This window comes from Melospiza melodia, chromosome 3 (assembly GCF_035770615.1).
Source record: "Melospiza melodia melodia isolate bMelMel2 chromosome 3, bMelMel2.pri, whole genome shotgun sequence".
In the NCBI taxonomy this organism is placed as follows: Eukaryota; Metazoa; Chordata; class Aves; order Passeriformes; family Passerellidae; genus Melospiza; species Melospiza melodia.
Genome location: NC_086196.1, coordinates 130,779,574 through 130,804,881, shown reverse-complemented (window position 1 = coordinate 130,804,881; position 25,308 = coordinate 130,779,574). Strand labels below are relative to the sequence as shown.

Genomic DNA, 25,308 nt, shown 5'->3' with positions numbered 1-25,308 from the left:
TAGCACCTTCCCCTGTCATAATTGTCTTTCAAAAGCCCCACAGTTCTTAGATTACTATTACTTACTTTATCTGACGCTGTCCTTTCTTATTTGAACAATACACATACACACCTTGAATCTGAAAAGATTTTAATTAAAAAAATGTTGATGTTTCATCTCACATGGCAGTCTGATCATGACAAAATGTGTGTCTAGGCTTTGATCAGTATTTGCTTCTTAATCTGGAGAATATATGGATTCCCATATCTTTTCACATTATTATTTACAGTATTTTATTCAGAGGTATACTTGGTTTGGTTTGCTTATAAAATGGAGAACAAACACAAAGCAAAAGCTATGAAAACTGTCTGTAGTTAATACTTAAATATTAGACTTTGTTAATTAACATTACACTGCTATGCATTTTATTGGCTTGGCTTTGAGTAGTAGGATGAACAAATAAAATCTGAAAGGTGTAGAGTGGTGTCCAGTGTGGGCACACTGGACTGAGGCCAGCAAAGGCCCACTGGGATGATGAAGGGACTGGAGCATCTGGTGTATAAGCAGAGACTGAGGATGCTGGGGTTGCTTTGCTTAGCTTGGAGAAAGGAAGTCTTGAGATTCTGATCAGACCTGGTAGTGAAGGTGTGGTGAAAATGGAGCCAGGCTTCTCTTGGTGATGCCCAATGGCAGAACTAGAGACATTGGACATGAATTGTATTACAGGATATTCCACGTAGACATAACCTTTTTGTCCCTGTGAGGATGGTCAGACACAGGAGCAGTTTGCTCAAGAGGTTGTGGAATCTCCAGCCCAGGAGACGAGATCATTTCCAGAGGTTTCTTCTAACCTCAGCCATTCTGCGATTCTGTCATCTCAAATGATAAAATAGAGGTAATTGGAGAAAAATTTTGTGTTATATTTATACCTAATCCCATATTAATTTAAATCTTCACTTTCCCTGATTAATTTCTTATCAAAATGTCAATCCCTTACCCTGATATGTTTGGGTGTGTTAAAATTAAAAGCTTGTTGTTTTTTAACAAGTTTGTTGCCAGTAGAATCTCATAATAAGCAAATGGAGTGTGCCTCTTTAAGTATTTATATTTTAACCTTATGTGTAACTTAATTAATGAATTATGGTATACAGGAAATAAATAGTCCTTGTGTTGCAAGCAATCTCAATTAGGTTTTAAAGTGACCTCAATTTCAGATGTGTTAATTTGGTCTCCTAAATTAAGTCTCTATCTAAATAACAGACATTTGTTGTCCAGAAAAATCATTCATTTAGTTTGTTGCATTAAACAGGAATCTGTAATGGTCATTATTCTTGTAAGAGAATATTATATAAAGTCTTAATTCACATGACTAAATTTCTAATACCCTTTAAAAGCCTGACATTATTTATGTGAACATTTAAATTTTTTTCTATGTGTAAGCTAAGACAAATTAAAGACTCTGAGATAACACTGAAATACAGTTCAATAAGAAAGAGGTATTTTAGAGCTCATAAGGCAAACCAGCTACAAAATATTTTTTTAGTTCCTACACACTTATTCACTCCCTCAGGTAAATGAATGGAAGAGCTTACATACAGCATTGCACAACATCACAAGCATTTTGTTTTACAACAAAACTTGGAAAGTGTGTGTAGATTTTGTTTCATGCTAATGACTTAGGGGGCTTGTCAGTAGCAAACACTGCAGATGCTGTTCTCTCTTTATATCTTGCTTATTGCTTTCCAGCGTAACCTTTGCACATAAAAGCTGTATGTTCTAACTGTAAGTATCCAAAAGTCTGTTGACCTGAGAAATACTTAGTTTACATTTCTAAACCTGAATTCAGTTCAATAATTCTCAGGTCTGTATTGAGAGCGATTCCCCGAGCAGTCTGAATATGTAATTTATGTTAAGAGCTCTGAATTCTTCACAGTTCACCTTATAGCATAGACTGCGAAAAGTACTTCAGCATTTCATTTTTTTTGCAGACAAGGTTTTTCTTCAGGTGCTAGTTTTGAGATCATTCATCTGACATGCTGTGCAGATCCGAGCAAAAGTGCTTTCAAGAAACAGGCTTCACTGTCTGTGCACAATGCAATTGGCTCTGACTCAATATTTGCCTAATGCCATTGCTTGGCTCAGAGGGCAAGTGGAGCTTGTTTGCATGTTCTGTGCAGCCATTTCCCTAGCTACAAGCTAACCTTCACCATCGGAACTGTGCGGTGTGCAGGTGTGAAAGTGGATGTTTACTTTGCTTTTCTTAAGCAAAATAGGACCTGAAGTGTCACTTTCTTGCTGCTTAATAGAATGCCAAGTTTTGGATTTTGCAAAGGCTTGGATCCTCCAAATGCTCTGATATGAGAAATTCAGTTTTACCTGTCACTAACTCAGCACATCAGTGTAATTGTGTATGCTCCATTGCTCCCAGAGGGTCATCTGTTCCCTGTCAAAGCCAGAGCTTGCCTTTTCTGCTGCTCTTCTCTTCTGGCATATGGCTCCAGCCACAGCCTCTCTGGCTCATCTGAAGCAGAACCAAAGGTGCTCTGAGACCCCAGCACAAGGCTGCTATTTTCCCTGCACAGTTTGCATTAAGCCACTATTAGGGGAAGAAGGTCAACTTTGATGTAAAAATGCAATTTGAAAGAACTTGAGGAAAATATAAGTTTATATATATAAACTTTATATATATATATATATAATATATATAAAGTATAAGCATTAATACACAGTTTTTACAAAATTTAGTGGGATGCACTGTCTGAAATATAATAAATAGCATTATGTACTGAAGCATAAATAAACAGTACAGTTTGTTAGGGAATGAGACATTCAAATTAACCAGAAACTGAAGTCAGTGGTGAAATAGCTGTTGAGATTGTCCAAAGTGTAAGAAATAGGAAAATTTAATCACTTTTAAAATAATAATTATTTGCATATAAGTGCAAAGGCAAAACCTCTGGGATAAAATATGAGCATCATTAAAATCTGTTGGAGATTTTTTTTCCCTTGATTTCAGAAGGATTTTTTTTTTACTACTTGTACTAGTCTGAGCATATGTTTTAACTTATTTCACAGAAATGATTTCTGAACCCAGCTGATATTATACACCCACAGCCAACAAAATAGCAGTGTTACAAAATAGGATTGCTCTAACACGTGTTTCTGCATTGCTTGGGAAAATTTTGCCACTTAGAAGATGTATGGTACTGTGGCAATTTTATGAGACTTTCCCACAGAGGAACTGGGTATCTGGTTAAACTGGTTAAACTGGTAAATACTAGTTAATCTGCTGAATTTTACACTGTTAATAAAATAGCCTTGAAAAACTGATGTAAGCAGGTGTAGTAATAATGACATAAGCCATTTAACAAACACTGAATAGTCGTGTGAACAGAGAATAGTCATACAGCAAGTTTCGTTCAAAAAGCAAAATAGATTTGGGGGGTTTGCAAAAAAAACTTTGCCTTTGGTTTGGAGCATAAACCAATTTTTTTAAATGAGCTATTGCATTTATTATGGAAATATAAAAGGCATTGTGAAACAGCTTTCCAATATTCATTAATACAGGGAAAATTTTGGATATTTGATGTTAAAACTGAGTGTCTCGTGTGTATTTCTGTCATGTTGCAGAAGTGCTGTAGGCCTCTAAGCTTAGCATGTTAATGCTGTGCTGGAGCTAGGTATGAGCTCTGCAGAAATGCAACAAATGCAATCATTCCATGCTTCAGAATCTTATATTACTTGTTCTATTAGTTGTATTAAATACAGTATGAATGCTGCGCACTGTATAGGTAGGTATATATTACTATCTTGTATTAATCATCAGTGTTTCTGGAAGACCTTACTTTGTGATGATTAGATTTGTGGATACTTTCTGTAAGAATGGCAAAAAATTGTGGTACTTGATTTTGTCAGTAGAAGTAATGATTAAAGCTTTCTGTACTCATGTTAAGTTCATTAGAGGACAAAATAAAACTGTGGAGATGAGCTGAGTGGAATTTGCAAGTGGAATTCTAGAATGAGTCTACTGACTCTCCTTGTTCTAAGTAATCAAATTAAATGTTAATTAGCTTGACATGCTGCCTAAATTGTCATTCTTTAAAAAAATGCAGATGCTGAAAACATAAAAATATTCATCCAGCAATGTAGATACTTACATTAAAAGCCCCCCAAAATGAGAAACACAGTTCTATTGTGACAGAACATATTTTAAAGACATCAACATTTGTATGTTTATATCACATTGTGAAGACTTTAAAGGTCTTCATTGTAAGCACTGCCAGATACTTTCAGTATTTCAACTACATTTTTAGTTGATTTTAAGTGGAGAATGTGTTAATACAGAAAGCTTGCTGGTAGAGAAAGCAGTTTCAGGAGATGACTTCATCATTACTGTATATAGAAGGTGCTGAAATAATTGGAAAAGGATTCACAGGAGGTACATCATGTGTGAAATAAAGCATGGAAAACTGAGGAAATGTGAAATAAAGCATGGAAATAAAGCATATGAAATAAAGTGTGGAAACTGATGAAATGAAATATGAAAAAAATAATTTCCAGTCTGGTTTGATGTGAAGAAGTAGCAGTAATGCAAACATATTTAGTGTGGGAGGAGTGCATCAGTGGACTGTGGCTTGCAGGAAAAGGCACTCAGAAGGAGGGAGGGAGAAAGCAATAGACTGGCAGCATAAAACAAACGTTTAATGAATGTTGTCTGTTCATCTTACCAAGGAACAGTCTCGCCAAGAGTTTCAGTTAACTTTCAAATTCCAGGGAAGTTGGTTTCCAGTTCTGTCACAACTTTTGCAGTAGCCAAAAAAATGCACATGAGAGTCATCTCTCCGAAGTCTTAAACACAAAGCAATTGTCTACTCCTTGTGAGATGTCCTTCAGGATGCTTTGAGATACCTAATTGCTCCATTTGGACATGGCTGTTCAGTTTTCTGTAAGGGCTTTAAGCAGCCACTGACAATTAGAAGTCGATTAGTATTTTTTCAATAAATATTCAATTGCCAGTTTTGTGTAGGCCATGGCTAGACTACTAGCCCTCTTTAGTAATGGTAATTTTCACAAGTCATATTGATATCTCTTACATACTTTCTGCTGCTCATACTATTTTTTCATTATTATTGAAACACTGTTCACTGGGTAGCTTGTTTTTGCAGTATTGAACAAAGTCTGAAGTGATAGTTAAAATGTTATCTGAAAATCATATAAGGCACTTTAAGGTTATAAATAGCTTATTTTTGGAAAGAAATGGAAGTACTTATCTGATTTCCAGAAATGTTCATCATTTCCTCCTGAAGAAGAACTCTTCAGCTAGCCCTTATTGTGTTTTTTACTAATCTACCCACGACCATAAAGTTAGCTGTAAGTTTAGTAAACTTATCTAGAATCCTTGTCTGAATGCTTACAAGTTGTGAATCTCTAGCTTAGGTATCAGAGATAAGAGACTTATGAGAAAACATGGAAGAGCAATATGTAGTAAGTTTGTTAAATATCTGAAACGTAATGAAGAAGAGGAAGTGCTCATAGACATGGCAACTTTTTTAATAGTAATATTTAATACTTTCTATTCTGTCATTGTTTGTCTGTGTTCTTCCTGAACTCATCTAGAATTTCATCTTCAAACCTCTTTGAAAACAAGGTGGCTTCCCTTTTGTCTTAAGACAATTTAGGTTTTTGCCAAGGAACAATCCTGAGGTCAGACTAAATTTCTGTTGCAATTGTATTCCTTTCATATAACTGTTTACTAATTTGTGAGGTTTATCTCTTAATAACTCTTCACACACAAGATTACTATAGAAATTTATACACAGTAGAAAAGTCATGCTGTTCTTATAAATTTTTATTAATTAAAATCAATAAGGAAGTGGAATAGCTCTTGTTGTGAGGCTCCTTTGAGAGAACATTTCCAAAAGCTACAGTTTAACATTCCTTTTCACTTAAAACCAGCTAATTTAAACGTTCACTTCTATGTGTATGCAGCACCACATGAAAACTTCGCATATGATAATATATTGATTTACCTTAATCTTCATTTTTCTTAATGTACCATGAAATTATGACATTAGCTTTTAGTTTTGTGTGTGTGTAGCCTCGCATGACATATGATATTTTGATGTCAAAGCAACTTGTCTCATAAAACATGTTTGGTTTTAAGTGTCAAAGTGGCACTTCCTTTTGTTCAGTATAATGACTTTCTAGCCCTAACAAATTAACATATCACAAAGCTTATTCCCCATTGCCTCGTCCATAAAAGAGTATCCATTTAGGGAAAGTACAGGCATATGTGGATCACCCCTGTGGTTTTTTATCTTATCATCAAAGCTTCCAACTTGGCATGAGATTGGCTTTTCAAGCTCATAGTTTCTTTGTAATTTTATTAAAATTACCAAGAGTTTTATATTCAGACAATAGAAAGCTTGTGTCTCATTACTCTTTACCATAGAGCTTATCTGCTCCCCTTTCATGTAGAGAAAATAATCCTTATTTTGGATACATTTTCCCCTTTTTTCAGTTTGGGCTTCTTTTTTTAAATCCAGAAGTATACAGCTTTGTTGTTGTCCAAGGACTGTTGAAACCCCACAGACGATAGGAGACTTTTTCTTTTTATGAAAACAGAACCATGCTGTCTCCCTTCATAAAAAACTTAAATGAATGGCATTTGAGTGCTGTTTTTTAGGGATGGGACTTAAGAAAAGATGAAAGAGCCACAGAGAGGGACAAGAAATGGTAGGCTTAATCCTGGTGCTGAGAGCTGTTCACTGTCCTTCCTGTCAATAACTTTTCCTCTTTCCTGTCAACTCTTGACTTCAGTTTTGTACTGAGAGAAAGTTTGTTGTATCTTTGAGCCAGTATGAGGCTTGATCTATTAATGATACCTTTTGAATCACTTTCAATATATTATTAAACTTAATGAGATCTTTTTTTAGAGAAAGCCAGTCTGTAGTGAATGGAACTTTTCCCTTTTGATTTTTTTTGATGCTGAGTTCTTCTCACATCCACACGGAGACATAAGGAAATACGAGTTCTGTCAGAAAGGCAGTTAGATGGCACCTGAAACATTAGGGCTCTCTAATTAACTGGGCACAAAATTGCTTTCCTCCAAATCATTTTATGGAAGGTGGGTAAATGAGCCTTAATTGGTCTTTTCCTAGGCAAGCTATGACAGCTCCAGAGCTCAGCCCCCAAGGGGACTGAGTGCCAGAGGCCAGCTCGCTCAGACCAAGGCCGCAGGTCAGCCCCTAGCAAGCAGGGAACATTCAGCTCTTAGTGATTAGCCAGCTCATATGATTTCAGCTTTGCTTGCTAGGTAGCTTCCCTTGGCTAGAGGCTCCAGCAGACGGTAGAGAGAGGAGAAGGAGAAGACGCCGGCTGTTCCACCTGTATGGCTTTATTGGAGGGGTTCGTGAAGGCTCTCAGCACTTCTTCTTCCGAGTTAGTAGGGGTACAGTGTGCTACTGTTATAGCCTTGGCCCGGTTCCTATCCCGACCAATGGCAAAGGTTAGAGGGACCATAAGTGACCGATAGTAGGGTTAACAAGATATTGCCTTACATGGCTATAGGGATAGGGTATAGGATGGATGTCCCTGGAGTCAGGAAGCTTCTTTGCTGCTGTGTCAGCATTTCTATTATTCAGATTCTCCACGGGGCCCTGGCTAAAACTTGTAGGTTTCACTGCAGGTGGGGAAGGGAAAATCCCGCACAGAAATCCGTAGCCCACAGCTGCCTGATCTGTGGAAGTGGCAGGGCCAGGTTTGCTGCAGGGCTGGTTTCTGTCACGCCGCGCCTGCCGCAGTGCGAGCGCTGCAGCTCTGCAGGCTGAGCAGAGTTTGTGCTCACTGGTGCTCACTGGGGCTGGGCTGGTGCTGGGCTGGGCTGGTGCTGGGCTGGTGCTCACTGGTGCTCACTGGGGCTGGGCTGGTGCTCACTGGTGCTGGGCTGGTACTGGGCTGGTGCTCACTGGGGCTGGGCTGGTGCTGGGCTGGTGCTCACTGGGGCTGGGCTGGTGCTCACTGGGGCTGGGCTGGTGCTGGGCTGGTGCTCACTGGTGTGTGCCAGTGCCACCGTGCTCCTGCTGCAGCCTCCCAGGGAACAATGGCAGGAAGCACAAAGAGCAGTCATTCAGGTCTGTCTCCACTGCTGGTCCTGAACTCTTCTGTCTCTCTGTCAAAACTGGGAATTACTGAGGAGGCTTAACACATGTTGGTTCACACACTACCAAATGCACAGTGATGTGGTAGTCCTGGTTACCTGGGAAAGCTAGGCTTTAAAATCTTCCATTTTCTGAAATAATTTTTCAGGCCAAAGCTTGCCTAGTTTTCTTCTCACTCACTCATATGTGTGTCTGCCAGGGTGCTGGAGTTCACCGCCTGGGGTTGGTAGACTTAGTCTGTTTTCCTGGCTAACCCTGTTGGGTCCAGCAAAGAATATTAAAATTCTGGCTTGACTATCCTAATTGGGATAAAACTAGCTTCTAGTATTAGGGTCCTGTGCTACTCTTCATCATTCATTGCTGTTAAACAACATAAACCAACTCCTTGCCTTACTGGTATTTTGCTTTACTCTGTCAGTACACGTTGGGGTAGCGGATCCACCCTCAGCCAAGTCCTCCTTCTGAAATGGGCAGGTTTGGGAATTGCTGTCCTTTGAGATAACCTGCGGATTTTTGCCTCTTGCAGAATAGAATTCTGTGCTAACCACTGCCATTTTAGAAGTTTCTTAAACCCTCATCCCTAAAAAAAAAATTAAATCAAATTGATTCTGATACAGAAATCACTTCCATAAATGTATGTTTTCTGCTGGGTACTGTCAGAATTCCTTGCCCTTGTATCTACAAGTAGGAAAAGTTGCAAGTCCTAAAACATCCAGTTTCAGGACTTTTTTTAAATGTCAAAATCATTTAGAGCTTATCCCAGAATACTTCTGAAGATAAACAGCAGTTTAAGGAATCATGTAAAAGTGAGGTTTTCTACATTTCAATTTGTCTTGAGGGTTTTCTTTTCATAAGGCAAGTCAGTACTCTGCTGTTTGTAGCTGCTGTTTGACATTATTTCTAATTGCCAAAGTCTTCAGGCTGAACAAGCTGGTAGAAGTTGCCTTGTAGCTATGTATTTGAAATTTTCAAAATAAGTGTATCTGTCTAAGTTTCTGATTAGTCTCTGTTAAAATATTGTTGATAGTGACGATGATCTCTCCAGTCTACTTATTTTCACGCAAAAATATTGAGAAAATTTGCTATGATTTGTGATTTTGTGCTTGTCTCTTTTTCAGATATAGTAGGTGGTTTTAGGATTTGCACAAGGAGCTGGTGGAAGATTTTCATCAAATTCAAATTATGCTGTGACAGATTGTGCTATTTTTTAAGACAAATAGTAAAGAATTATATGCAATCAAAACTGATAGTAAAATAAATAGGTTTAGGCCTATTAAGCAATATTTACATACACTTTCAATCTGATAGTCTGGTTTTTAAGTCTTGTTATAAGAAAAACATTTTTTTTCCCTTTAACTGATCAATTTCAGTGTTTTAACTATAGATTTCAATTTGATTTAAAAGAAGCCTTGAACCTGTAGGCTTAGTCTTCTAAGACATTTGTTTTGATGTTTTAATACTATTTTTGAAGTTTTACTTTTTGAAGTTTATTCTTATCTATTTACTGATGTAAATACTAGTTGGAGTAAAATTTTACAGTCATCTGTGGATACAGAAATACTTAAAAATAGAGTATAATCCCAATATGCTGAGGAGAGATGGTATTTAAAAGAGTAATTGTCCATGTCTTTGTCTTCTGGACTAAAAACGTGTCCCATATTGAAGACCAGGTTTCCATCAGTTTTTGTTGGACTGCAATGGAAGAAGTAAACAAATGCTGAATGTTGAGTAAGAATTTGTTACAACTTCATTATCTTTGTGCAGATGTCTTCCTCAATGAAAACTTTTCCATCAGCTTCCTTACTCAGCCTTCTATCATATGCTTCTAAATGTGTTGGGGGGATTCCTGCAATTTTGCTGCTTTTTTAAAATCTATTTCTAAATTTTTATTTAGTTAATTATTTTCTTCTGATTGACAACTGGTAGTGAAATCTAAAAATTTAAAGCTAACTAACAGACAGATCTTCAAGACTTCTCTGATAAGAAGGAGTAATTCATTCATCTTCTTGAAGCTGGTGTTTGATCCCACTGGAGGCTGCCTGAGAGCCAGATGCTCCTGGTTCCTTGGAATTAGAATATGGCTTATTCTGCCTTATCTGATTCCTGTGCTCAGTGAGATTGCCATGTGAGAGAACTCCAGGAACAGCCATCAGAAAAGCACTGGGCATATATGTGGGTTATCAACAACTTCTTAAGAAGGCTTGAAGTGTCTGGTTACTGTTCTGTTTGTTGTGAGACCACTGCGATTAAACTGAGCTTGCTTAAATTCTGCCAAGTCTCCTAGGTGGTTTGTAGGGTTGGAAGATCATTTGTGTGTAGATGGACTAAATGTAATAGGTGTTTTATTCAAAAAAGCCAGGCTTTTAAAAAAGAAAAACAGATCTGAGGGCTGAATTCCTTTCTTACACACTTAATACCTGCTATTAACAAGAATGGTAAGAAATGGTATATCTGGCTTGTCTCCTTTAAATCAACCTGTAAGAAACACAAGAAGACAAAACATCTGAGATTTGTTTTTAAACCAAGTGTTCTTCTATAGTCTGTAATTGTTAGAGGGGATGATAGTCTCTTCAGCACAGCAGTAATTAGCAATCAGTGTATATATGATATCCGTAAAGTTTGTGTTGATTTTTTTATATTTAAAAAAACCTCTATCTTCAATGTCCTTGTTTTTGTTACTGAATCTTTGTAAGCAATATACAAGGTGCTGTATTCAGATAGGTTTTCCAATAAGCCTGTAGTCCAAGAAAAATGTTCTATTTACCCCATATTTTTTTTTTTTAAATGAAGCAATCATTTCAGTAGCTTCAGAGCTACTAGGACAGAAGAAACTTGAGATCTTGCTATGGTGATTATTCTTCCACAGCTGTTTCAAAACTGTTCCTTGTAAAGCAATATCATCTGCAAACAAGCCACAAAATGCAGGGGTAGCAGTTGATTGTGTAGGTGGGACTCTGTAACCAAAACCTGCTGTTGGGCTATAAGAGTACAGAGGACAACCACTGGTTGGCTGAATTTGGGTTTCTGTTTCATTTATTGCTGTAGAACAGTACTAAGACTCAAGTGAGGTACAAGGACTGTTCGTAGTCTATTTTTGTGTGCACTTGTAAAACAAAACATTTTCTGAGATTTATAGGGCTCTTTCCCACCTCAGGGAAGATGTAGAAGTCAGGAAAATGCCCTTGTGATGGCAGATAGTTTATGATGTCAAAGTATTACTCACAGTTCCGTGCCTCATATTTGAGGACCTCCAAAGCTCCTTGTAAATTATACTTTATAGAATTGAAAAGAGAATAGTACCTATTTAACATTCAGAGTAAAATCTTGTTCCAGTCTTGAACATAAAGATGTACTTTTTTATGTCTGAGCCTTACTTGAAAAAATTTGCTATGTCATGTGTCTCATTGGGGTTGAACTCCTTTCTGGTAATTCTAGCAGATAGACTGCTGTCTATATGTAAGACTCTTGTCTGCCTCCTTGCCTTTTCCATAAAGCTGGCATTTATTCAGGAGAAATCATTTGCATGGGGACCTTGCCTCACCTTTCTAATGCAATATGACACATCTTGTCCTTTTGTTCCTACATTGATTACTCAATATGCTTTCTTCCAGTTATTAAGCACATAAAACGAAATGTAACAATCACTCAAAAAATATCAGTGACATATATCTCACTCATCTGTGTCTTCATGGTTACAGAGCAGTAGCTGAAGTCATGTGGGACCTTTGTTAGTGAAGGCAATCGGGGTTGCCTTTTGGGCATAATCTATTACTGACTTCAAGGAGTGTAATAATTTGGCTGGGATTCAAGAAACTGCTGATTGACACACAGCCTCTCCATCTGTTGGCCACTGTCTAGTTTATCTCATTATAACTTAATCAACTATGAATATTTACCAGATTCCTTTGCCTGCTCTCAGGGTCTTTGGTGTTGATTATTCAGGCCAGAATATATAATAACATGTCAAATCTGAAATGTTAGTGCCTACCCTGCTGGATTGGGTTTACATGGCCAAGCCTTGCTAGGGGAGGCTGCTTCAAGGATGGCTTCAGTGAGAAGCTCCTAGAAGCTTCTCCCATGTCTGTCAGAGCCAAAGATGGATGTGCTATGGATCAAGGCTGGGCCAGATAGAAATGGTGGTTATGTCTCTGTGATAACATATCTAAGAGGATGAAAATTTATCATGCAGTTGACTCCTGGCAGGGACCTGCACACCCATGGAGAGAGAGGCCCATGCTGGAGCAGGATTCCTGGTAGGACTGGTGACCCCATGGGGAACCCATGCCAGGGCAGCCTGTCCTTGAAAGACTGCACTTTGTGGAAGACCCACATGGCAGCAGTTTGAAGGGATCTGTTGCCTGTGGGATGGACTCACAGACTCTTGGAGAGCTGTCTCCCTTTGGAGGGACCCCACGGTGCAGCAGGAAAAGGACTCCTCTCCCTGAACAGTGGGAGAAACTGCCAGTGATGAACTGACCATAACCCCCATTCCTTGTCTCCCTACACCACTGGGGGAGGAGGTACAGCTGGGAAGGAGAGAGGGGTGGGGAGAAAGTATTTTTATGAGCTTCTTTTACTTCTCATTATCCTGCTCTGATTTTGATAGTAATAAGCCTCCTGCATGGACGTGTTTTCATAAGTATCAAAAAATGATAGGGTAAAGAATTGTACTTCAAAACAGCAGCATTCTGTGATAGCTATTAATACCTTAATTAGAAAGCAATGGATTACTCCTACAGTATGAACAAATATGAATATTAATAATATTTTGGTCTTGCAAGTTCTCAAGTTTAGTTATTTTTGGTCTTTGCAAACTTTTTCTAGCATTGTCAGTATTGCTGCCATCAGTGGTAGGTGGTGAGAGATCTTGCTGTGTGACTTTGTCTCTCAGTACTTCTGCTTGGTTTAGCTCTCAGTTGTTTTCCACCCAGGAGCTCTGGCAGGCTTCTGGTGAGCATGGGAGACATCTTGTCAATAAGAACGGGTCATTGCTTCTGATCTTCTATATCCTTTTGCTTTTCCCCTCATTCTTGAGCAATGAGCTTACTGTGGCTTAGCTGTTTAAAATGTCCTGAAAGCCTCCTTTATATTCAGGAACACCAGGGTTAATTAGGTGACCAAGCCAGCTCTCAAACTGCTGGTAGCAAATGAATATCTGTCCACCCATCAAGATGGCAAAATGGAGTGACTTCACCACACAGGTGTTGCAGAGTCTGGCATGGAGTATTGTATGGCTTTTGCTCTCTCTGACTGGTAGGATGGCTGGAGAGTGGGATGTCCAATTTCACCTTGGTGCTCTTCCTTTGAGCCCCTGTCTCAACAGGGCTGGAGTTTTTGTTTCATGATGTCTGACCATGAAGCACAATGTATTGTGTAACATTGCTGCTTCTTTTTGAGGTTCTGCTGTTCTTACTGGGTGAAGAGTAGGACATGAATGGTTTTTGTTTCAGAATAGGTTGGGAAAAAAGGGGAGGGAAAACACTGTCCTGTAAAAAAAAAAAAAAAAGGATGGTATCTATTTCCCCAGCAAATACCATCTTTTCTGACTGATGCTTTTCTAGATTGTTGTTAACAACTTCAAGTGAGAGAGATGTTTTGGAGTCCTGTGCAGAGACAGAGATCTACATTGGATGTTTTAGAGCTAGTGTGTTATTTGTCTTCTGATGGTGATGGTGGTGGTGTGAGTTTGAGTTTGGGCATTTTGGGGGAGTAACACACTAAGTCAGAATGTGCTTACATTGTGTCTGCTGCCTTGATGAGAAATTAGTGTTTGAGCCCAGATCTGGTTGCATTGAAAGAATTTAATTTCCCTGTGTTGCTGGTATTTCACATTCAAGAAATCATTAGATAAGTCAAGACAAGTTTGTGTTCAGTTCTTTATACAATTAAGCTATTTCAAATACATTTGTTTTTTTGCTGCTTCAGTGATTATTTTTCTCTCCCTGTCTTAATACCTCCTCAAACTTACCAGTGCTAAATTGCCACTTTCTTTTGAAATGTAAAAACAAGGTCATCTTATAGCTTCAGATAATATTAGTTAAAATGTGTCTGTAAAGTGACAGTAAAGAGCTATGCAAAATAGAAGAATTAATGATCAGTGCTAGATCATTAAGTGAAGGCTGGATAAAGGGAAATCCATCATAGCTTGAGATCCCTGACAGCAGAATTGATGTCTGACCAGCAGTTCTCTGTTCTGTATTTTTGTAGTATGTTAATTTTGAAAATCTTCTATTTGTCCACATTTATTGAATTCTTTTATTTTGTGGAGACTGCTTCTCCAGCTTGCCATCACTGGTTAGTCTAATTAAAGAAATACAAGCCTTTATACCTTTCAGCTATTAGTTCATGGTCTCTGCAAACTGCACCATCACTGTACTAATTTGCAGAAATCTTATGTTTTCCTAGAAACCCCTGAGGGCCTGGAGTAACACTCTTTCCTTTTTTCCCCCTCCCTTATTTTTAAATGACAGCTTGTATTATGAAGTACAGATTGACCTGAAAAAAAGGGATCATTGATTTGATGCCATTGGCACTGTTCAGAATTTTGCAAATATATGAAGAGGTAACATAAAGTTTTCTCAAGGTGTTCCCCAAGGACAGTAGTCATAGAGAGCCACAGAAAAATTCTTTGTTAAGGAGTTGGCAAATTAAATACGGGACAGTAAGAGACCTCTCTCTCCTTTTATGGTTAGAACAGAAATGCTTGAACCCTACTGTGCCAAAGTCTTACTCTTTCATAGAACATCACATCAAAGTACATTACACATTTTATTCTTACCAGATTGCTGAAGTTATATGGATAATATTAGCAGCAAATTCAAAAAGCACTAAGGAGAAACTGGTCTATTTTCCTTTTTAGAAATAGAAAAAATGGAGATAAAAAATTGTTTTGAGCAGTATTAAAAATCAGAAATGCATTTTGAGTAACTTACTGCTTATTGTAATGATTTGATTTTTGACAAAATAATTACAGCTAAGATAGAGATGAAAGTACTTTTAGTGGTTTGGGTTGTTTTTTTTTTTTTCCATTTCCATTCCATTTCCATTTCCATTCCATTTTTTCCATACGGTATTAAGTGGAAAATGGAACTTTAAATAGGGAACTGTATTTGTCTAAGCTGCTACAAGAGAATCACTTGAGTAAGAGTATCATTGGGCCAAAATACCACTTACTGGTACAGAACTCTTTTCTGATGTACGTCACTTACCTTATGTGTTCAAATTGCACACAGGATTATATGTACAGGTACTGAAGTCAGTAGTGGTGTCGTCTTAAATGTTTCTTCATATTCTTGCTGTACTCCACATCTATGATTTTTTTTTTGGTAGGACAAGCCTGTGAAAGTACAGTAGGCTACACCTCCTGTTGACTATAAAGGGAATAACTTCCTACATTCCTGACTTTCATGAGAAAGCATTGGTTCTCTTGATTCATCTGCATAGATTATGGAGAAGTAAATTTACAGCATATGTAAATAACCACTAAGACACGTAAAGTTTAGCCTTAAGAAGAGTTAAATTTTATATAAGAATCCCCAAGAGAAAGTGAGTTTTACTTAATAGACAAAATTCACAAATTTTTAAATATTTCCAGCTGAAAAATTCTCCCTTGTTGTAATAGAGAACCTGGTATTAGAAATTATAATTTCCTTTGGATTAAATTACTGGGAAGTGAAATTCATTTATTTTTTAGATATTGTCAACAGATATGATGTTGCCAAGGACAGAAATATTGCAGTCCTATTTAAATTTAAAAATTTATGTACGTTAGGATATGACTTTATGACTTTATTTTCTTTTTAGTTATTTGAGCTGCTAGGCCCTGAAGGTTTTGAACTCATAGAGAAACTCCTACAGAACAGATCTCTGATTCTGGAAAGATCTTTGACTTGTCCAAATGATAACAGATTCCAGGCTCTCCAAGGTAAGTGACTACAAAATTTTTGTTCCGAATCAGATAAAAAGTAGATTTCTAACTGTTCTGTTTTGTTTCCAACAGTAGTACTGTCCATGTGTAATTTAAAAACAAACAAAAAAATCCCAGGAGACAATTAAGGAATGTATTTCTGGGCTTAAGCAAAGAAAGTCTGGTTATACAGAAGAAACAAATATAGATTGCATATATTTATTTACTTTTCTGCACTGCCTGTGGGCATGTGCAAATTTTGAATGTATTAACAGTTGCACTTTTCCTGTTTTAATGGATTACTCTGGAAATAATCTGATCTTCTATTATTCCTCATTTGCTTTCCTGCTTCCTCTCTACTTTGTACTATCATCTAATGTAGGCCTTGGGGAAGAAAAGCACAGTTAAAACTTCTGAAAATAATAGAGTCAAACTTAAGCATGAATAAGCGAGAGGGTGAAAAAAAGGAATTCAGGTTTTGTTTATAAGTTGATATGTCTGCACCAAGTAATTATTTTAAAATAAGTTTTACAGATCATTGGTTTAAAACAAGTCTTATAAGTTTCTTTGACAAAAATAAATCTGATAGCATATGGGTTGTGACTTGGGATAAATCTTACATGGACATAGCACCATGCAGCGCACTGCGTGTTACAGCATATGGAGTTGGAAAATGTGAATAGAGCCAGAAATGGCGGACTTGTGTATCTCCACAATAACTTTAAAATGCAACTGACCCCTTTGTAATGTTTGTCTTCATTGAAACATTACATAAGCAAGCGTTCAGAAGTTCATCTCTTGCTGTGCTAATGGTTAGTCTAAACTCATCAGAACAACTGTTAGTTTTACCTTTCATGATTTCAAAGATAAATGTCTTGCTGTATGACAAGGCTTTGTATCCTGATAGCTTTCCTTTCTTAGGTCATCAAATAAAAAATTAAAATACATTCAGTATAAATTGAATTAATACATTTTTCTCCTGTGTACAGAGTTTAGTTACAGGAGTATTTTCTTCTCACTTAGCAGAATTAGTATTTTGGAAGCTTTTATGAAATTACTCTTCATTATGCCATCAGTAAAATCAATCACAGTAATTTCAGCTAGAATGTGGAGGAAGAATATTTTCAATGTTATGTTTTTCAGACAATAGAAAAGCATTAACTGATTTAATGCTTTTTTTCACTGATGAAAGAATTCTTTCTTTAACTGTGTAAAAAAGTCAGTGATATTAATTGTATTTGCTCTGAGATTGAAGATGCTCTTGGCCCTGTGTTCAGTATTTTAATTTTAATAAGGTTTTATTCTTTTTAAGTTGATCAAAATGGTATTTCTAATGGAGAAGTCTTATCTTTCCAAAATTTCACTTGGGGAAGAGACTAATTTCTGTCTGCAGAAATTTAATAAATTCTGAGTAATTTGTGCCTTTAAAAAATTAGCACAAGTCGAGAAACTGTACATGTACTGCTTTTTTGTACCATGCTGTATTATTTGACTAATTCTTATGTAATTTACTTTCATGACAGTAAAGGGGTTTTGTGGTGTTCATCAGACAAATCAAGTAACATTTCTGTGCCCTGGTGTGTTCAGTCTGAATTAAATTTGGTCAGAGAATTGTGTCCATTGTTGTCCCCTTTTAATACAAGAGAGAGGGAGAGAGAGAGAGAGTTAAAAGCCGCAGATATGATGGTATTAATGTGGACATTCTGACAGTTTATTACAATTTTTTTTAATGCTCTTCAATGAGTTATTGTTGCCTTATCCAGTATGCATGCTGTGAGATGTAGGAGTTTCACTGTTGCTGTAGGTGAAAACTAAGCAGCACAAATTGTTCAAAATGTCAGTCAAGTGGGTTTATTTGATGAAAAAAGGTTTTCAATTTTTTTGCTTCAGAGTTTGGCTGCAGAAGTTCATATGAAACCTAACTGAGTTAAGTATTTAATATGCAGTCAAACCTATATGAACTAATTATCTGTTTGCAGAACTTTGAAAAATGACATTTAAAACCACCAATATTATTAAAATGAAAACAAAATAAATCTCTCCCAGCCTGTCATATATAAAAGACTTGGTTGTGTCTTCAGTTTTAGCCAGTACTTATCTCAAAAACATGAATGTAACAGCTTTTTTGGGTCCCCTGCTCCCCTGGATTTATTGTTTACTGTAATTGTTCTGTGGTTCTGATTCTTCTTGATAATCCTGCTGCTTATTGACATAAAAGAAAGGAGTCCTTGTGATTGTATAGAGTAGGATAGATTTCCTCACTTGTTCAGGGAAATTGCATTGTGAGTATGCTTTCAATACAGTCATGTTATCTAGTTTATATACACTAATTGTTATGTGAAGAGGCTGTTTAAAAAAAAAAAAACACCCTGTTTAATCTGTTGTCACCCATCCTGCTTATCAGTGCATGTATGTAAGAGCAGTGATAAGAGGCAAAGTGGCCCTTCCACTGTAGATGAAGTTGTTACAAGTACAGAAAACAAAAAATGTCCTTCCTTTTGCTGCTAGTCCATCCCCTTGCTTTGGGATTAAGTGTATTTTAGATGTCCTGCCTTTGGGACATGACCTGGTGGTACTTCTGGATGTCTTGAGCCCAACTGCTGCACAGTCTACGTAAAGTTCAACTATTTTTAAACACAGAATACACTCACACATGCACACACAAACCCCCCAAAACAAGCATGAAACCCCCAAACCTTTAGAATGAAACTGGGGGGGAAAAAATGGAATCCAGTACTTATGGAGATGCATGTCTGTTATCATATTGCAGAACAGTGCAAGAAGTTTATAGGAGAAAATGCTAAACCAAATTATGGTTGTCAAGTCACAATTCAGTCTGAACAAGAAAAGTTGTTAATGAAGCAATATCGTCGGGAAGAAAAACGAAATGCCAGAAAAGAAAAACAAGCTGTGGAAGATGGAGAAGGTTCTGGAGAAGGACAAATGTGCTTTGATCCCAAAGAGCTGCGGATGCAAAGGTAATAAATCCCAAAAGTTGAGAAATGCTTCTATTGTAATTGGTACTTCAACATATCATAACAGTTTATTTTCTTTTAGCTTGCTTTGGTGATTAGGTGATTCTGACTTCAAGTCACGTTTTATTACAAGCGTAGAATTTTTTTTAATATGAAAACCTAATTTTCAGGAAAGAAAGCAGTGATTTGCTTAATGAGAATCTTCTTGATCTCATCTCTGTGGGCTGGAATTGCAGATTAGTAGGGTAGGCTATCTTTCTTAGTTCCTGTATGCACACTGCTTGCTTAGGATTTATGAAGTCTGTACTAAATCTATCAGAACTATCTTTCTTTTTCTCTCTCAAGATTAATGGGTACTATTTTCCAAGTTGACAGCTAGAAGGTAGTGGGAGGAGTAGAGGAGGGAGAGAATAAGGAGCAAATAAGCTGTTGTATTTTGTATTGAGAAAAATATAGTGAGAATGGTATCTAACTGTGAAATCGTGTTGCTGTGTTGCTTAAAAAGAGTCAAAACTGCTTTTAGGAAAGTCTTGCACTTGTTGAATTGCACTTCTGAATTTTATCTAAACCGTGTGTTTTAAGGTTTTGGTCTAACTAGCGCCAGAGAATAATACTGTAATTTGTTTTTTTATTTCATTTCCTCAAATCTTGCTCTGACTTTAATGTACCATACTCAGTTTTTGTGATGGCAGCTTGAAATGGGCAGAATTACTGCAGGTATTTTTCTGCCCACAGAGAACTAGCGCTTCTGAATGCTCGGAGTATGCCAGTCCTAGGTAGACAGAGAGAGCTGAGCGTTGAAAAAATTCATTATCCACATGTCTATGACTCCCGAGCTGAAGCTATGAAAACATCAGCATTCATTGGGGGTGCAAAGGTATGTTGGTGCATGACCCTTCTTGAACAGTGCATCTTTCCCCATGAGTAATGTGCAGCAGGGTTCCCTTTGTTTCCTTAGTCTCCTCCTTCTCGGAATCCAACGTATGAAGCGGTGCTTCTTTGCAGAGGGTTTTAAAGGCTTTGATATATTCTATTTTTACTTTGATTCTGAAAGAAATAATATCATTTTCAACTGATGTATTTGCTTTTATTTCTAGGGTCATTTAAATTCTTAAGATATTATTTTTTTCTTTTGGATACCTTTGAATTTACTTTAACAAAATAAATGCTTTATGAAATTCTAGACCTAATGGATTCTGAAATTTAATAAAACAGAATTATCTTTTTTGGGGTTTTGGGACTATTTTATGAGTAGTAAAACTGATTTTTTTCCATTTGGGGGGTTCAGTTCTATCTATAAAAAGGGTGAGATTTGCTTTTGGTTTGGATCCATTTTTTGGAGGAAAGTGATAAAGCATTGTTCAAAGTGCGTTATGCATAATGACACTTTCTGTTTTCATACTTTTAATTAATTTTCCTGTAATACGCTTTCAGGTGTTCTTACCAGAGTCAGTTCAGCGAGAAAATAATAAAATGTATGAAGAGGTGAAGATCCCCCATAGTGAACCAATGCCTATTGGTATTGAAGAGAAAATTGTTTATATTAAAGACTTAGATGAGGTGAGTGTACCATTTCAAAGACATTAAATTAGTTTTTACTTTGTATTATCAAAATTTAACTGGAAATATTGCCAGTTTTTCCAGTGATATGTGATAGGTAAATGCAGGCAGTTAATTTCTTCACTACTAATTTGAAGAATATTTATTGGGGAACGTAGTTCAGTGATACAATCCCTTTCATGTTGACTCAGATTCAAGGAATTGTTCATGAGTTGCAGTTCTCCATTCCTTTGGCATTACGTTTTCAGTTTTTTATGGTTTTGAGCTGTGATCTGAATCAATGAAATGAAAGCATTACAGTGATTCTGTTCTCTTCTGAAGATCACAGGAGAAAGTGAGCCTGAGCTTCTGTACCTTGACCTGTACAGGTTGGCTTCTGACTGCACAGCCCTATTCTGCACCAGAGTTACTGTGTGATGCAGCTCAGGGGTGTTGAATATGGTGTTATGGACTGTGTCATGTTATGGGGTGCAAAGTCGTCTCAAAATGTGCTTTGATGATAGAAAGTGAAGAGCAGAGAGGAAAAAAGCGGATAAAACAAATGTTAACATTTCAACTTTTAGTGATTTAAAATGGTGAAAAAGCTGAGTTCAGGGAACTTAATTTCTTGTTTGTTATTTATAGTCTAGAACTTGCAGTACTCCATCACAGGTACCTTTTTACTCCTTGTTGTATATGTCAAATCTATTGAAAAGGGGAAGATTTGGTATTGATTTGAACAGAGACATAAAAAGCAAGCTCTGTGTACAGAGAGGGTTTTATGTCTCTTAGTTCTGCAGCATATAACATGGATACGTTTTTCCACCTTTTTCTGTCTGGGAAAGCAGGAAATGAGAATATATGCAAGGAACTTTATTGTGATTATGAATAAAGATTTAACTCTTTCAAAACAGAAGACAGTTTTAGAATCTGAATCTATTATTTTCTGCTTAGGTGACAGTGTTGTGTTTATGAATTGACTGACAGCCCTTAACCAGATTGAAAAATACAGAAACTGCAGCTATTGTCATTTTATATGACAGTATTCAGCATGACAGCTTTCTGCAATAAAATGTCTTTTTCCTAAGTTAAATACTACCTACTAATCTGTAAACTTTTTGGAAGAAGTACCAATATTTCAAAAGGCAGTAAGTGGTTTCAGAAAAAATATGGTTCAGACAGAAAAATACCTATCTAAAATGAATAGTTTGCTGATTTTTGGACATGCAATATTTAAAATAAATGTTTAAAAATTCATCAGTAATACAAATTTAATCGTAATTGTCTTTTGTAGATTGTGTATCATCAACAAGTCTGCTTTTCAGTTTTACAGTGAAATTTTGAAACAGAAGCCATCTTCTTCAGAACTTTATTCTTTGATATGATTCTTATTACATGAGATGAAATAGAAGTGTCAACAACAAAACCAGTTTTGATTGTTTGAACGCATATGTGTAATTCTTGCTCCTAACTTTAGTATTGATTTGAGACAACAGATGTGAATTTTATGAAGTTTCTCCAGCTGTAGGACTTCTCAGTTTCTTGATTTCACTAATGAGACTCATAGATTTGAAATTTGTTAAATAGAAATTTTTTATCAAGGAGCTAAAAGAGGCTGGAACTCCCAATGAGTAAGTTTGTCAAGATGTATCTTTGTTAGGGCAAAATTATTTTCTTTTTGTTTTCTCTTCATGTCTATTTTAAATCTCTAAGCTCAGAAACACCTTGGTTGGTGTTTCAAATTTTGCCAATTAACAAGTCAGTTTAGAGAGCATGAAGATTTTCTGTCAATATGTTTTATTTTGGATTAAGCAGTGTAAGCAAAAGCAGAAAAATAACGATTTTCAAGTATTTCCTAGCATGTATAGGTGCTCATAAAATGGCTCTGTTGTATCTCTGTATGGATATTTTTGCAGGATTATCTAAAATTTGAGTATGTGGTCAAGGAGTAGAGATTACAGTAAATATAACTAGATAATTCCTAACTAGGAACTTCTAAAGGCATCCTGAGGAAGCTGACAGTTCTGCTGCTGTTGACTACTATGAGGTGCCATTAGTGATAGAGTTTTGATGTAAGACATTTAGTCTAGACATAAAAGTACTCAGCCTGTTTGACAAGTCAATATGCATGCCACCCATAACCCCAGGGGTGAAAAGGCACAGAACAACCAAGCCATCTATTGTTGCTGGGGTTTTGAGTATTGTATATAGAGCTTTATAAGTACTTGCTATTCTCTGAGGAAATCTTGATGGTATTAAAAATTATAAATATTCTTCTTCCCTTTCTTTTTAGTCTGTATGTTTTCATTTGCACAAAAATAAGTTTAAGAACTCACTATTTCTCATGAGGTATGTGATTTTGATCACATTGTCAGCAGTAGAGTATTTGTGTAACATTTATTGCAGCATACACTATTGCATTTCAGCTTTGAAACTCCTAAGGTCAGAACTGAGTTCATAAGGAAATAATTCGTATTTTGGACTGTTGATCAGAAGTTAAAGCTCTGCATCATATCAGCTGGAAGTAATCTTATGTTTAAAATTATTTAAAGTATTAGTTAAGGTTTAGATTTTCTTATTTCCTGTAAACCCAGGTTGAGAAGAGATGAGAGAAGTGTATTCCTCTAGACACTAATTCTAACAAACCACATTTTAAGCATATATATGCTTCCCTTTTTAATAGTTTCTTATGTGAAAGCATAAGGCAAAATGGCAAAACTTCTACGAACCAGCACCAAAGGCAGCAGCAATGCCTTAAACCAGGACGGATATTAACACAGGGTTCTGTTTTATAGGATTGGCAGTGTAGCCAGGGTGCATCTGCCACTGCACTCCACAGTGAAGAAATAACACATTTAAGTTAGTTTTAGTACTATATTATCTGAAATCTTATGTGTGGTATTTTCAAGGTAAGTATTTAGTTTAGTGAGGGCCTCCTTGCAAAGGGTCAGAGTTTTCCTAAAAAGTTTATGACTTCATGATTAGTGAAATAACTGCCTGAAAGAACGCAGGTGCTAAGATGAAACTCAGATGAACTGATAAAGGTCGAGATTTTTACAGCTACCATTCCTACTTAATCCCATTATGCACTGCAAATATGAGAGCAGGAGTGACTGACCCTGCACAATTTGGCAGCCATAAAAACATTCCATAGCCTGTCATAAACAGCTGGCTTCAGCACTCTCGTGCTTTCTGTGGTGTTCCTTTTTCAGCTTTGCCTCCTACCTTTCTTTCTCCATTGTGGTCTGAACTGCTGTGTCAGTTCCCCCAGCAATCTCACTCCACCTGTGTTGTCTCATATTGTTTATTTCCTGCCTGTGCTGGGTTGGGAGCAGGAGCTGGTGGCACGGAGGGAGCTGAGCTGCTGCTCAGGAATGTTGCTGATGCTCAGAGGTGGAAGGGTGCCTGTGTCCCATGGAAGGAGTCTCAACGGGCTCTTACAGAAAGCCCACAAATCCCACCCCCAGCCCCCTTTGTGGATATCTGTTTTTCTTGACATTTATTATTTCTCAGAGAACTGTGGTTTTACCGCTGTTCAGGCACAGGTGGTTCATAAGTAGCTGCTTGGTCTCTCCAGTTTAATCTAAAGTATTATAATTCTACTATTTGTACAAGTGAACATGCCAGCTACGTTGTTTCAATAATGAGAATTTTAAAAATTGGGAAAGCACAAGCTTAGCTGTATTATCTTTGCTCAGCTGACATGCAGCTTGACCATTAGTGAAATATACTTTTTGTATTTATTATAAAGGTGGTTTTGTGCCAGGCTTTTTGCCAAATAAATGTACCTTTAAAGTCATAAAGTCAGGCCAGGGAAAGTTACTCTTCAAGACTGTGAAAACAAGTTTTATCTAAAAAATTGCTGATGGAGAAAAATTACTGCAGCTTTTTACCTAAAGTGGGTGTTCAGGGTAGGATTTATTTCTTTTCTTCATGTTATTTCCATTTCCTTTTACTAGCACTGCTTAATGATCTAAAGAAAGGTATTTTTTTTCTCTCTGCATTATGTGAAGGAATTATTACAAAATCAATATGCTCTCTTTTCCTGTAATGTTTTCTTGTTTTTAGAATTGTACAAGGTAAGTCTACTGAATTAAAGTATGCATGTTTTTGGATAAATTACATTTTTCACATCCAGAATATTGGATCATTAATTCCAAAGTTGATCTTAGTGCATATTTCAGTTGCTTATTTTCCAAACAGCAATTGATGGTTGAACCATACAGAATAATTTAAAAAAATGTTTTGCACTTATTGAAATCTTGTCATTTATCCAATGAATTATAATCAGAAATTGCTCTGAGGAGAGTTTAAAAGTTCTGTAATCATTAGCCCCAACTAAAGACAAGGAAAAGCATGTATGTCAAGGTACAATTGCTTTAATGGCTGGTAGTATATATTAGGGATTGCACTCGGTCTGCATATTTCAGGGAGGGGGTGGCCAAAGAGGGTTGAATATTTGCAATACAAAGTGAACAAAAATATTGGAGTTAAGATTCAACACTGATGATGATCTTAAAGCCTACAAGTTCTGGCTTAATTTTCTTCAATATATGTGTTAATGGTATTTTCTCATTTTTTTAGAACTTCAGATACTATGTAAAATTTCTGCATCAAATTGTTTGAGTATTTCTCTTACTCTTAAATGAAGCTTTTAGGCATTGTTTCATTAAAATTCTAGGAATAAATATTATTGCTTTGGCTTAAAGCAAGCAAAAATATGTGCTTCATGCTGAACCAGCAGTTTATT

General features: G+C 36.7%; 1 protein-coding gene across 3 annotated transcripts in view; it reads left to right on the top strand.

Moving 5' to 3' along the window:
• The window catches only part of ASCC3 (activating signal cointegrator 1 complex subunit 3), a 253,580-nt gene that overhangs the window by 26,534 nt on the left and 201,738 nt on the right, over nucleotides 1–25,308 (top strand). For 2 of the 3 annotated variants that reach the window (XM_063153070.1, XM_063153072.1), the window contains exons 5-8: nucleotides 15,942–16,062; nucleotides 18,815–19,022; nucleotides 19,755–19,896; nucleotides 20,454–20,579. In XM_063153070.1, the coding sequence (XP_063009140.1) occupies nucleotides 15,942–16,062; nucleotides 18,815–19,022; nucleotides 19,755–19,896; nucleotides 20,454–20,579 (597 nt within the window). The remainder of the gene's footprint in view (nucleotides 1–15,941; nucleotides 16,063–18,814; nucleotides 19,023–19,754; nucleotides 19,897–20,453; nucleotides 20,580–25,308) is intronic. The other variant, XM_063153073.1, reaches the window with a different exon arrangement.